General features: G+C 43.6%; 2 protein-coding genes across 2 annotated transcripts in view; one reads left to right on the forward strand and one right to left on the reverse strand.

Moving 5' to 3' along the window:
- LOC308164734 (AT-rich interactive domain-containing protein 3B) overlaps positions 1–617 on the forward strand; it is a 38,706-nt gene extending 38,089 nt beyond the window's left edge. The window contains exon 9 of the mRNA XM_080538755.1: positions 374–617. Within this exon, the coding sequence (XP_080394881.1) occupies positions 374–558 (185 nt within the window). The 3' untranslated portion in view covers positions 559–617. The remainder of the gene's footprint in view (positions 1–373) is intronic.
- A 5,624-nt stretch (positions 618–6,241) lies between these two features.
- On the reverse strand, positions 6,242–11,829 carry LOC308165772 (semaphorin-7A). Its single transcript, XM_080539927.1, has 8 exons — positions 11,695–11,829; positions 11,425–11,603; positions 10,994–11,102; positions 10,497–10,680; positions 8,836–8,951; positions 7,979–8,124; positions 7,014–7,072; positions 6,242–6,639 (listed from the first exon to the last, which is right to left on the reverse strand). Exons 1-8 carry the CDS (start codon positions 11,761–11,763, stop codon positions 6,305–6,307), a joined length of 1,197 nt encoding a protein of 398 aa, XP_080396053.1. The 5' UTR covers positions 11,764–11,829; the 3' UTR covers positions 6,242–6,304.
- Between the last annotated feature and the right edge of the window lie 1,432 nt (positions 11,830–13,261).

Below are 13,261 nucleotides of genomic sequence, written 5' to 3' on the forward strand. Positions count from 1 at the left end.
TATCATATGGTGTCGCGAATAGGTCAAAAATGACATTCAAAGAGGTAAAAAAAAAGGTCTAAAAGGGTCTTAAATTTGACTTGTTGAAACTTGTAGGAACCCTGTTATTGTAAGTCGCTTTGGGTGAAAGCGTCTGCTAAATTCAGAGCTGAGCTGTGCTGGCCTGGTTACTTATCCACCATGGCTGGTAAGACAGTGGTGGAAAGGCGAATATAATACAATATCGAATTACAATTGTATTATTGTAAAGTGTAGTTCAGGTTGGCCCTGTAGTGCTAGGGTGTAAATCCTCACCCCCAGTTCCAACTGGTCTGAACTGGGTTCTAATAACGGTTCTCCACATTTAATCGTTTCTTCTTATTCTCTCCTTCAGGAACCCTGTTTGCCCAGAAGTCTGGAGCGCCAGCGACGGGCGTGTCGGCACCCACCGCAGCGCCCTCTGCTGGCCCGGCTACAGTCTTCGGGTTTGCCTCCTCCGGCCAGAGCCACAGTCCCACCTCCTCATCCTCCTCCAAGGGCCCCGGCTCAGCCGAGCCGTCTACCAGTGGCTCACCCTAGCTCAGGGCGGCCGCCACCCGTAACCCAGGCTTCTCAACAATGCCCTGGCCCAGCATGAATACAGTACATAGAGTACAAATCGATAAGAAAAAAAGAAAAAAAACTGTTGCACAACAAATACCTCATCGCTCCTGTCGACCTTGGTTGTCCAATAATGAACACAAAAACCCATATGCAACTCATGATAACATGGGTCCATAATACACCTACACACACACACACACCTATGCATTTTATCCAACACACACACGCACACACACACACACAAGTGCACATCACACACGCGCACTACACATCTCACACACACACACACACACACACACACACACACACACACACACACACTCACACAAAATACATGCTAAACACAATCAAAGCGCTCAGCCAAAACCCACTGACAGGTGTTTCACAACTGAACTTGAAGAGTTTTTATTTAGGATTTTGTTTGTTTGTTGCCATTTTGTTGTCTTTTGATTTTATTTTGTGTTTTAGAATGACTTTTTTTTTTGTCTTTTTACATACCTCAAATCGAGTAACCTGCAGTGGTATTGTACCTCAGGATCTGTAGTGTTCTTAACCTGAATTAACTTTATTTTTGTATTCTTTTTTTTTTTTTTTTTGGGAGGTATCTTGTTGAAATCAGGGGAATTTAGGAATCTCACCACCAATGGAACCTCACTCAGCACATCCTCCTATGCATTAACACCCTCCTCAAGCTCAAGTTGCCATGACGATGGGCCGTAGCCTTCGCTAACAAGAGCGCCATGTTCAGAATGGTTATTGATCGCAATAGATCGCCACGTAATACCTCATATAGTCACTCCTGTAGTCTGTACCTTCAGTCTACTGGCTATGAATTACTCAACCTTTATGAACACAACATACAAGTGACCCTTTAGCTCAAAGGGCTTTGTGGATCCGTTAACTTTGGACAGGCGTCGCACACAGTGGGATGTTGAAAGACAAAACCGATCTGATTCTCCAATCAATATAGGACTACCAAGCCCTAAGATCAGCCCAGCGCCCCGCTCCTATCTACTAATCAGAAAGGTAGTGTTTGAGGTGTTCTAGTCCCTGCTATAGGATTGTATGTCAACTCCCATGTGTGCGTGTGTGTGTGTATGTGCACTGGGAGTGACACCACAAATCAAAGGGTTCTCACTAACACTGGCAGACCTGATGTGTGTTTTTTTTTGTTTTGTTGTTACTCCATAAAAACCTTCTCAAACCTCATATTTGCCTCTCTCCGCTCGGGAAGGCGCCTTTTCTCAGGAAACATCGCGACGTCCCCGTCTCGGGGGACTCACTTTGTCGTTAAAAAAAAAAGAAAAAAAGAAAGAAAGAAAAAAAAAAGGATCATACCGAAAGAATGCGCACACTTCTGCGAGACCTGTTTCAAAGAATTACCTCAGACTCTCTGTACGGAGAACTACATACACTACATACCTCATTTGTTGCGAAAGCCAACATGACTTAACCTCACGGTTTGAGCCCTGCGGCAGTCACCGCTCCATGCAGGAGTGGACCTCTCGGGATGCTGGACGACACACCGACGTACTGACTGCCGAGGGGGCTTCTGGGACACATTACCAAGCTGAACTGGGAGGGGCTTGCTCTCCTGTTTGTTTGTTTGTTTGTTTGTCTGTTTTACATCCATGTTCTGCAACCATACTGCGTTTTTTTTTTAATGAGACATCGTTGAGAATGTTTTCTCTGCATGTGTACAATCAGGTGGCCAGTATTTTTACCTCCTCCCTCCCTCCCCCCCTCCCCTCACCCACCTCCCCTCTAATCTTCTGGTCCGTGCTAGCCTCTGGTTATTGCACGGCTGAATATACCAAAGACTAGCCACAGGCCTTTCTGTACCGCGGCCCTGCCACCCCCTGCCCACGCTGCTGTAGCCTCGTTGTGCCAGTAGGTGGGAATGAGAACGCAGCAGCAGCACAACCCCCTCTGAGCTGTCCTGATCTGGATCAAAGCCCTTGCCATCTGGGTATTTAGTCTTCGGCCTGGCATGGCTCAGCCTGGAATGGCCCCCATTACCTGAGATACCCCCCCCCCACACACACACACACACACACACACACACGCATCAGGCCGTCTGCATCTCCACATTGAAGAAACCAGAGACGGGGTACTAGAATTGCTTTGCCAACTGGTTTGTCTCTGCCTGAGTTCAAAGTTCAGGCTCCCCCAGATTCCCAGAGTCCACTGTTACAGTATTGTGTGTTTCTCGAGAACCGTTGAGGGTATTTCTCCCTGCATTTTGAATATTAACACGATTTTAAAAAATAATGATTTTCTAGCTTTATCCGTGTTGAATGTGAGGCATTTAACTGTTTCGAAATACCTTTTAGCCCGGATCTTGTGTAATCTAATTCGAGGTGGGGCAGCCTTGTTGCTTTTAGGATATATCTATACTGTGTTTTTAGCTGTTTTGTGTTGAGTTTTGTGGACCTTTTGCAGTGCAGATCACAGTTCAAAGGTTAGAGGACCTCCTTGATACACCCCATGACTAGTGTTTTCCTTCAGGACAGCCACCCCCTCAAGACAACATGATGTCCACATTGTATAACGGTGAAAGATGTAGTTGCTGCCTTAAAATCAACTGCTGGTTAAGATGCCAGCGGACGTTTCAGGAGCTCTCCACTTGGAATGACCTGTTTCTCTTCAAGCTTAATCCTTGAGAATGAACTGTATTTTCCGATATCTTTTTTAATTCAATCAGACATTTAGACATGCATCATTCATGTTATTTGGTTTCAAAACCAAGGTTTGCTATTTATTTGTGTTGATTTTTTCTGATGGACCTTTGTAATTATGAGTTAGCTTGATCACTTAGGTGGTGTTACTAAAACACTTATTGTTTTTTCTCCTTGTTTGACATTTCTGTTGTTATCCAATCAGTCTAGGCAATGACTGTCGGACAGTGTAGCCTTACAGCGTGTGTGTGTGTGTGTGTGTGTGTGTGTGTGTGTGTGTGTGTGTGTGTGTGTGTGTGTGTGTGTGTGTGTGTGTGTGAGTGTGTGTGAGTGAGAGAGAGAAAGTCAGAGTGCGAGCAAGTTCAGTGTATGCTAGTGCATGGGGGCGGGGATGTTCTCTTTTATTGCGATTTCTTGGGAACTGTAATGCCATGTAGAATACTGCAGGGGGTGCTCTCTTGTAAGACCACCACAGACCACATCACAACAAGGGCGGGCAAACGGTGAACCAGATCCACTGTGAATTCAGTTTACAGAATTAGGCTTAAAGCGGGTTTCCATAGTTGATGTGTAGACTTGCTGTGTGTGTTTGCGCGTGTGCATGCGTGTGCGTGCGTGCGTGTGTGTGTGTGTGTGAGTGTGTTTGTGTTTGTGCTCTCTTGAAGACCCCCTACCTCCTACCATCACCATCATACCTCAGGGCATTGGGCTGCAGTCATTGTTGCATATGATATTTGAAGTTATGACATTGGTATGTATTATTGAGGGACGCATACCAATGCAATGCTGTAGTGACTCGCTAAAATGCTATTTTAGACTGATTTGGTTTTCTGTCGCTCTTTTTTTTTTTTTTGATTTTTGTCTTCAGTCACAGACAAGGTCACATCACTCAGGAAACTGTGAAGTTGAACGTCTGCAGAACCTTGTCTCTTGATGGTTTGGATTTTTATTAGATTTTTAATTGTTTTTAAATCTAACCTGATCTGTGTTATACAGGTGCATATGCAAGTGGTTATTGAATACCTCATTTATCAATTTTATGTTGTTGTTTTTGGCTTGTACAATGCTCCGTATATAAATTGATCTGTGGGGTTTGTGCATATTTTTGTACTGTTGTTATTATTATGGACATGATAATAATGATATTACTGATATTATAGTTTTCTCTTTTGATTAAAACAAAATTAGGACAAAACATGTGAATGCTTGTAAAACTGGTTTGTGCTGATTGTATTTAAAAGAGGAGCACTTTTCCAAAGTGATTTTGACACATTCAGTTTTGTTCACATTAGTAATATAAAGATATGGTTCTCAGGGCTTTAAACTTGTATGTCATGATAAAGTTTTACTTTATATCTTAGCTCTGTGTGTGTCGTTTGTTTGTGGGGTGAATTCTCAATGAAGACCAGAAGGTCTTTCACTCAGGGATATGGGGTGTTACCACATTTGAATTTTTAATTGGCAGTTGGTACAGAAGATGAAAGCAACACAGGCGTCCTAGTAGTCTCTCCTCTCTTCCTCGCATCCTCCTTCCTATCTTCCTTCTCAAAGCACCTTGGAGGAGAACATCCATGGTTCCTCCCCTTAGATAGTCTCCTGCAATGCTTGTTGAGAAGAAAGGGACTGTTGGGACGAACCCCTTGGGCTGACTGTTTCCCTGCTGCACCATAGAGATTAGAGCTGTTAATGACGTACCGAGCTGAGAATGAGGCCTGGCAGGATCTGATAACATCATGAACAATATTCTCCATGTCAAATATCACACTGCTTCAGGCGAGGTTGGTGGAGGTAGAAATCGGAGGACAGGCTCATTAATTCCGTTCCATGCATTACAATGAGCCCGTCCTTCCACCTCCACCAGTCTCCCCTGCGGTGTTGGCAGATTAGATTGTGTTATTTGGAAATACACACTTCCTCTCTGTTGTTTTCCAGAGAACCTCGGACAGAGAAGCCTCTCTTGTTCCACTTCCAGTTACTCAATCAATACTGACATTTACATCATGCGTAATCAACCTGAAACTTTTATTAGGTTTTGGCATGTAAAGACCCCCCACACACACGCTCTGACTCAGTTGTGGGCTATCACACCTTTCATCTTGTACAGCTCAGAAATGGGGCCGGCCCTCTCTCTTCCCCTAAAAGGATGGTGAAAACTGTGGTTCACTTTGACACTTGATTGCCAGGAAAGCAGCGTGGTTTCACCACCTTGTTTCCTCTTACAGCTTTTTTTTTTTGCAAACATTTATATTTATTGCATATTGATATATGAGAAGTGAACATGGGAAAAACAGTACGCTGTTATCAATAAATGAACATGGGAAAAACAGTACGCTGTTATCAATAAAAGGCCACTTTTAAAATGAGTAACTGAGTAAAAATAAAGAAATAAACTATTTCTTAAATTGTAACATAAAATCTCAAAGACTATTCAAACATAATGTAATATATATTATATATTTCAAAAAAATAGTTTTTACAAACATTCAAATGGTCGTATAAAACATAAAGAACTTTTCCTGATGAAAATGAAAATACAGAAGTGTAACATTAAAGTGCATTTCTTCAGAACTTCCTTTATCTTCCTTAACCTTCCTTCAACATTCTGCGTCGGTGGCTAGCGTGCAAATAACGGAACAAGAAATGGTTCAGAGAAGCTGTGGGTGTGAGGTCACTAGACCTTAATAGGTGTGAGGTAGCATGTCTCCAGAGCAGGCTAGCATGAGACTGCAGACACTAGTGCAGCGGATTCTACTGCAATGAGTAGCCTTGCATGTGATGTGACCATTTGCATATGCGCCCCCCAAGCTTATGCCTAGGCTTCAGCTCAGCAGGTTAAGGCGAGTGTTTGGTGAGCAGCAGTCCCAGGTTCAATCCCAGTCAGGTTGTGCTGTAGCAGGGTGAAGTTGCCCCTAGATGCTGATCTTGGACCCATTTTGCATATTTCCCCCCCCCCCTCCACACACACATAATGGTTAGGGTTAGCATCTAGCTAAGCTAATTCTGGACCTGTATCCTAACCCTAACCCTAACCCTATTCAGGACATCTAAGCGAGCAGGGACTGGGTCACTGTGAGTAGCAATAGACCCACCCAGGCCTGGGACCAGGACGCCAGGCCTGTAGCCCCATTCTCCTTCAGCTGGTACTGTACCACGGTCCTCTGGTAGCCTCTCTCCTCAGACACACAGCTGTAGGTGCCCTCCTCCTCATGGCTCATATTGTCTATCAACATCAGGCACTGGGTATCGCCCGGAGGGGGGGTGCAGGGGGTCGTGGTGCCGTGGTGCCTCCAGCTGTACACGGCGTGGTTGGACAGGGTGGGACAGCTCAGGTAGTACTTTGAAGATAGAGGAACTTCGATGCAATCTGGACCGCTATGGACTGAAATAAAACACAACGAGATGGCATTTTATTCTTTGTGCGTAGGAACAGCACTAGAGGTGTGTTTTGTTCAGCCTTGAATCATGGGCTGCATGTGGGGGTGCGACTGGGGATTAATGCTGCATTCAAATGCTCCTTGAAAATAGGAAACTTGGATATTTACAACTGGGCATCTTGTGTTACTTTGAGCTCTCATCAGTTTCCCACTCAGAGCTGTCTCAGAATTAACCAATAGGGAACTTGACGCTAAATGTTACACTAAATCTCTGTGGGGAGCTCAGAGATTTCAGCATCTGAATGCAACATTAGTGCAGTCTGTATATCAAGTGGTGTCACGCATTCAAGAAGGGCTATAATACACAAAAACGACATACCTTTTGATGTGGACATGCACTCACGATGATCCCCATGTTCAACATCCTGAAGAGTAAGGCTGTAAGATAACAAGCACATGATTTGAAATGTTTATTTTTTTCATGTCAGTTTTTATAACTAAACCTTTTTAGTGTGTACTTGGTTTGATAGTAGGTGGCCGGAACTGCAGGGGTGAGGTGAAACTACTGCGTAGTGGAGCATGGGGCCAACCACATGACTGATAGTGAGTGAGTGTGTGTGTGTGTGTGTGTGTGTGTGTGAGAGATTTTGTGTGTGTGTGTGTGTGTGTGTGTGTGTGTGTGTGTGTGTGTGTGTCGGTGAGTAGGGGAGGGGGGGGGGGGGTGTGGGTGGGGGGTCAGAGGAAGCAAAGTCAGAAATTTTTTTGGACAGCTAGAGGAAGTGGGTGCAGAACTGAAACATTACACTTTCCACTAACATGCAACAGACAGCTATAATGTTCACTGTCATCAATCATATGTCACATTCATCAGCTAGACAGATATATCATGCTTGTTTCTATGGCAACACATGTTCCTCCTGTCATTACAACATGTCATCATATTAAACCATAGGGTTAATAAAATAAAATAAAAACTGTCTCAGATCTAACAGACTAATCTTACAAAGAAATAATCTCATAATAACCAATAATAATATTAATAATGCTACATTTACAGTATTATGTTTCTATGGGTATGCAATTTAATGCTCACTATTTCTACATCGTTTTCATAGCCACAAAGTGTACATTTGCAGGGTCTTGAGTTGGGGCTTTGAGTTGCATCCGTGTACGAAAGGCGCTATATAAATAAAGTTTCACTTCACACTTCACTTGAGGTAGATAGAGGAAACCAAATTTGTTCTAAATTATAAATTATTCTAATAATAATAACTTGTTTTTTGTTATCACCACAGCTGTTACCTAGGGCTGAAAGGGACACAGGTGTTGGTGGTTTGGTCTTACCCTGTAGCTGGGGAGCAGTGTGTGCCATTCCAGCCGCAGTACGGGTCTCTGGCCAGGACACAGTCCTCACACTGATCCCCGTGGTGCTCACAGCTGCCCAGGTCAATCTGAACCAGCTCACTGCTGGAACTCACATACAGCTTTCTCTGGAATGTTAGGAGAAAACCACCATGAGAGGACATCAGTGACTATTACATGGAAAGTTACTTTAGGTATACGATGACCTCCCAGTAAACAAAGAGTCCAAAAAGACGTCCTCAGGGAAGCCGGAATGTGGGTTCAGATGACGTCTTTCTAGGACGTCCAGATGACGTCTTTCGAGGACGTCCAGATGACGTCTTTAGGACGTCCAGATGACGTCTTTAGGACGTCTTATGGACTACAGAATCATCTTAAGACGTCCTAAAGACGTGATCTGGACGTCCTAAAAAAGACGTCATCTGAACCCACATTCCGGCTTCCCTGAGGACGTCTTTTGGACTCTTTGTTTACTGGGATGTATACTTCCTCTCTACACTTTCTATATAGAATATAATAGATTAGAACAGAATGTTATTGTCCATCAAGGACGGAGATGTGCCTTTGACATCGCTATGCAAAAATCGGGGTCAAGCAGTAGAGCCGCACCCCCGTAAGTGTATGTATGGTTGGAATATGTCCAATTGCCTCCTGCAGGGGCAACCTTTGAAGAACCCTTTTGGGTCCCATGTTCAACCATTTCCACAGAGGGTTCTAAATGGAACCCAAAAGTTTTCTAATCTACATGGAAGCACTTTTTTCAAAGAGTATGGTACAAAGAGTACTTCCCCAGTTGTGTGGTAGGTGGGTAGGTATCTGGGCTGTGGTCTCTGACTCACCGTGCGAGAGTTCAACATCATACTCAGTGGGCGTGTCCTGTGGGTGAATGGTTGAAACTCAGCAATGATGAACGCATGATCATCCGACTCCAGAACCTTATGAATGCCTCCACTCTCTAGTGGACAGACACACAGACAGAGGCAGAGTCAGCCCGCTGGCATCTTACAGGATATGGATAACTATACAGGATATGGATAAGACAGTCGACAAACATACCCTTAAGGCATTAGCTAATAAACCACACACAGGCACACACACAGAGAAAATATGTGTGAAGCATTGCGAAACCGTTTTGGTCATCTTACTCCAGGGAGTTAAGTCATCAACTTCCAGTTTTTACAAGCTTTTGGTGAAGTCACCCTTGGCACTAAATGACTACTACTACTCAGATTACTTTACTACTTTAAGTAGAAGTATTACTAGTACTCTTAGTAATTATGTTACTCAGAATGATGAATCATTCAACACTAAGCTGAGGTGAAAAAGACTGAACCGGCATGGTTTTATTGTCAGACAGTTTATAAGCATAGCTGAAGCACTTCTAATACCATTGCTCTAGACAGGACCTGAGGGATTTATGTACAGACCACAATGTGTGTGTGTGTGTGTGTGTGTGTGTGTGTGTGTGTGTGTGAGTGTGAGTGTGAGTGTGAGTGTGTGTGTGTGTGTGTGTGCGTGTGTGTGTGTGTGTGTGTGTGAGTGTGTGTGTGTGTGTGTGTGTGTGTGTGTGTGTGTGTGTGTGTGTGTGAGAAAAAACACGTCTTTCACTTAACTCGATTGGAGTGATAATATCTTCTTTCAAACATACTGTATGTGATTTACAACAAAATGCAACTGTTTCTGAGTGCCAGCTAGCTACAGTAAGTATGACTACAGCTATAATATGACTACAGCTATAATAATGTTACTCATAATTCAGCTTTTCCTGGGCTGAGTTGAATTAGTCGGAAGTTCGGAACCAATGCAGCTCTTCTCGTTAGACAGTCAGCATATAAACACATAGCTGAGGCATTTCAGACAGCGCCAAACCCTAACTTGAGATACCCACACATTACTCAGACTCTCTCCCGCATGTCAATTGGTGATATGCGTGAAATTGGCATTTACACACACTTCAAACTAGGAATCGGTCCACAACAAGCAGTTCCTGTTGGTCTTGTTTGATTATTAACTTTGTGCAAAGCACATTTTACATACAGTATATTGGAAAGGACAAGTAATACACCTGAGAGTTGCAATAAAGAAAGATAGTGCTGTTTCTGTGTGGTGGTGATACTAAATAATAAATCAACCTCTTTGCAGAACAGGAACTTTATCTACCGTTTCTCAGAACACCAGAGCATGTTCTCTTTTTACTATTTGAAGAGACATGCTTGATAGCTTTCTGTCACAGTAGTAGAGGTGTTACATTACAACCATGTTAGGGCAACATGGACTTGCTGATCCAGCAAGACAGACTGTCTCACCTCAGTCCACATTTTGTGTACTTAATACTCTCTGCCTTAACTTGCTGCAGGGTTCAAATGGGGATGTGTAACGAAAGAGACAATGCTGAATGCTTCCCACAAAAAGCTAAGGTTTCAACGAATTCCTCTCAGACAGATCATTAAGCATTTCCTTTGTCATACATTTCTCATGCAGACACTGTAATATTTCTCACCCAGGGACAGGAACAGAACTGTATGTTTGCCTAGGAGCCTGTCCACACGGATGTGTCTGTAGTGGTGGTGGCTGACCAGCAGGGGTCCAGTGTTGTTAATAGGCTTGACCCAGTCCTCCATCTTGGAGTGCTGGTCCACCATCCTCAGGGCATCAGGGCGCAGTTTAGTACTGTCCTCAACACACTGACAGAAAAGAGGCAAGTCAAATGTGCACTTGAACATAGGGGAGGCTTGTGGAGGTAGGGAATAAAGGACGGGCTCGTTGAAATGAATGGAAAAGAATGAGGAATGGAATGAAGAATGGTATCAAACACGTGCATTACAATGAGCCCGTCCTCTGACTTCTATCTCCCACAGCCTCCACTGACTTCAACATTGAGTATCTCATAGTCCATGTAATAGAGACCTATGAGTAAATAAAGAATAACATTACAAATGTAATAATAATAATAATAATAAGACAGAAAATAATAGAATGGATTGTTGAAGAGCATACCTTTCCAGGTCGTAGTTTTGGAATTGTCCCTTTATATCCCTCAAAGTTGGAAGTTGTAAAGATGTGGTCAATATCGCCCATGGTGTAGACACATACAGCAGCCATTCCCCTATAGAAAGACACAGGGATCAGCTGGTTTCGACTACCGCCCTTCCTAGTGACGATCATTTCACAATGTTTCACAACATCTACTTTCAGGGAAGACTGTGAAACAGCTGACGAGCTACAGTGTCCTTATGATGACAAATACAAAGTCAAAGACTTAGAAATGGGGGATTCCTTTTTTTCATAACAATAACAGCTGATGTTCTTCTCATGCTAATTATATTCCCATGGAGATAAACACTACAAATCCATGCTGCCAATGCTCTAGCTGTGAATATTGCTGGTTCACGCGTCACTGAGAGGCATCATGGGTAAGGAAGTCCTACCAGACGTTGGTGAAGAGTGCGTAGAGCCTGGTGTCCTGCCACCGATCTCCCTCTACAGTGGTCACATCCAGCAGCTGGGTGAAGTACTGCTTGCTGATGTGGTTTCCACAGGAGAGCCGGGCGCTCAGCATGGACGTCCACATGAACTGGAGTTGGGTCTTGGGCCCACCACGGTCTGCCTATATTAGAACATACAACCATGAGGTTAGTGGATCAGCCAATCACAGCAGAGCGAGAGTGTATGCTTCAGGTTTTGTTTGGTTCTCTTACCATGCAGACCTGGGCGACTCGGGAAACCCAGAGATCACTGTCCGGGCTCTGATCTGGGTTCTTCTCCATGTAGAAGGCATATATTTTGTCTTGCAGTGGCTCCTCTCTCTGTCCGCTTAACACCAAGCCCAGATATCTCTGCTCTAAGCCAAAGAACCATGGAGAAACATTCACAATCTCATAGTTTGATCAAATACACAGTGTTACACAATGATAAAACTCTCTGCCACTCTGTCTCTCTAACACATAAAAGTCTGTAAAAGCCTCTTGATGTCATTGTTGATATAAACAACATCATGTGACTGAGACTATCAGGGCAATAAAGGTTTTCATATGCTTGTGCAGTGCATCCAATACTGACCGACTACGGTCAAAAGATCAGTTACTTATCATGCCCTACTTCTGCCTATTATTCTCCCTCTTCTCAAAGTCTGCAGATTTTCCTCTCACTCATATTCCTCATTCAGTAGGGTCAAATCCTCCTTATTAAGGTGTACCAGTTCTTGAGAACATGTAGGGTAGTGGTGGTCTAGTGGATAGTGGTGGTCTAGTGGATAGTGAGTTGAACTTGGGATCGGAAGGTTGTGAGTTCAAATCCCGCCTGAAGCCACACCACTACTAGTGTGCCCTTGGGTAAGGCACTTAGCCCTCAGTTACTCCAGGGGGAATGTCCCTGTAATTCATAATTGTAAGTCGCTTTGGATAAAAGCGTCTGCTAAATGGCAAAATTAATTAAATTAAATTAATGTTTGACGGCAGCGGGTGACACTGGGAACAATTCGGCAACCGTTTTCTAGACGACTAGAATAATGTGAGTAATCCCCACTACTACCTAGTTAGCAATATTTTGGCTTGACTAGCGGGTGTATCATTGATTTTCATCAATGTTGTTTATTGAACATTTTCAGAATAGAAGTTCGAACAATTTGATTGGTTGCCAACTTGTACCCGTTTTCTTTTCACCAGCTGCCATCACATTCCCCTCTGTCCTTACCGATTCCAATGTTATCCTGCCTGGTTATATACTCGCCAAACTTGTGGATCCCCACTGGACCATCAGTACCTGAGAGAGTGGTATAGAACTCGCCTCCGGAAGCCCCTGGGAACACAAAACACTAGCCTTTAATGATGTGACATGGTTGTTAGACGGTGACCACAGCTGGAACACAAGTTATATCCTGGAGTAGATGTTGAACAGTTGTACTCACCAGTGAGGAGAGATGGTGCACCCTCTTTTATTTGAAATGAGAGGGAATGCTTGTATGGTTTGCAGTCAGAGTTGTGGTTTGATACGTTCTGTAATGGAATAGTTATGTGTTGAATCCAAAAACAGAAAGGTGCATAAGTCAAGTATTTTTTTAAATTGCATTTGTACATACACTACATGGCCAAAAGCGCTGCGTGCTTCAGCACTCAGTGGTCCTGTTCTGTGAGCTTGGGTGGCCTGCCGCTGAACTGTGACATTTCCACTTCATTTCCACTTCACAATAACATTACAGTTGATTAAAAGTACATATATTTACCATGTAACAGCACAATGTCTGTTGTCCATTGTTCCCACACAGGA

The sequence above is a fragment of the Nansenia antarctica genome (assembly GCF_963989245.1).
Source record: "Nansenia antarctica genome assembly, chromosome: 9".
In the NCBI taxonomy this organism is placed as follows: domain Eukaryota; kingdom Metazoa; phylum Chordata; class Actinopteri; order Argentiniformes; family Microstomatidae; genus Nansenia; species Nansenia antarctica.

What these genes read in the sequence shown, in the direction of transcription:
- LOC308165772 (XM_080539927.1), bottom strand. Translation starts at nt 11,763, where the DNA reads ATGGAGAAGAACCCAGATCAGAGCCCGGACAGTGATCTCTGGGTTTCC. An exon ending in GAGTCGCCCAGGTCTGCATG is followed by an intron (nt 11,604 to 11,694) that starts GTAAGAGAACCA and finishes GTTCTAATATAG; the next exon opens with GCAGACCGTGGTGGGCCCAA. An exon ending in AGTTCTGTTCCTGTCCCTGG is followed by an intron (nt 8,952 to 10,496) that starts GTGAGAAATATT and finishes TCTGTCCACTAG; the next exon opens with AGAGTGGAGGCATTCATAAG.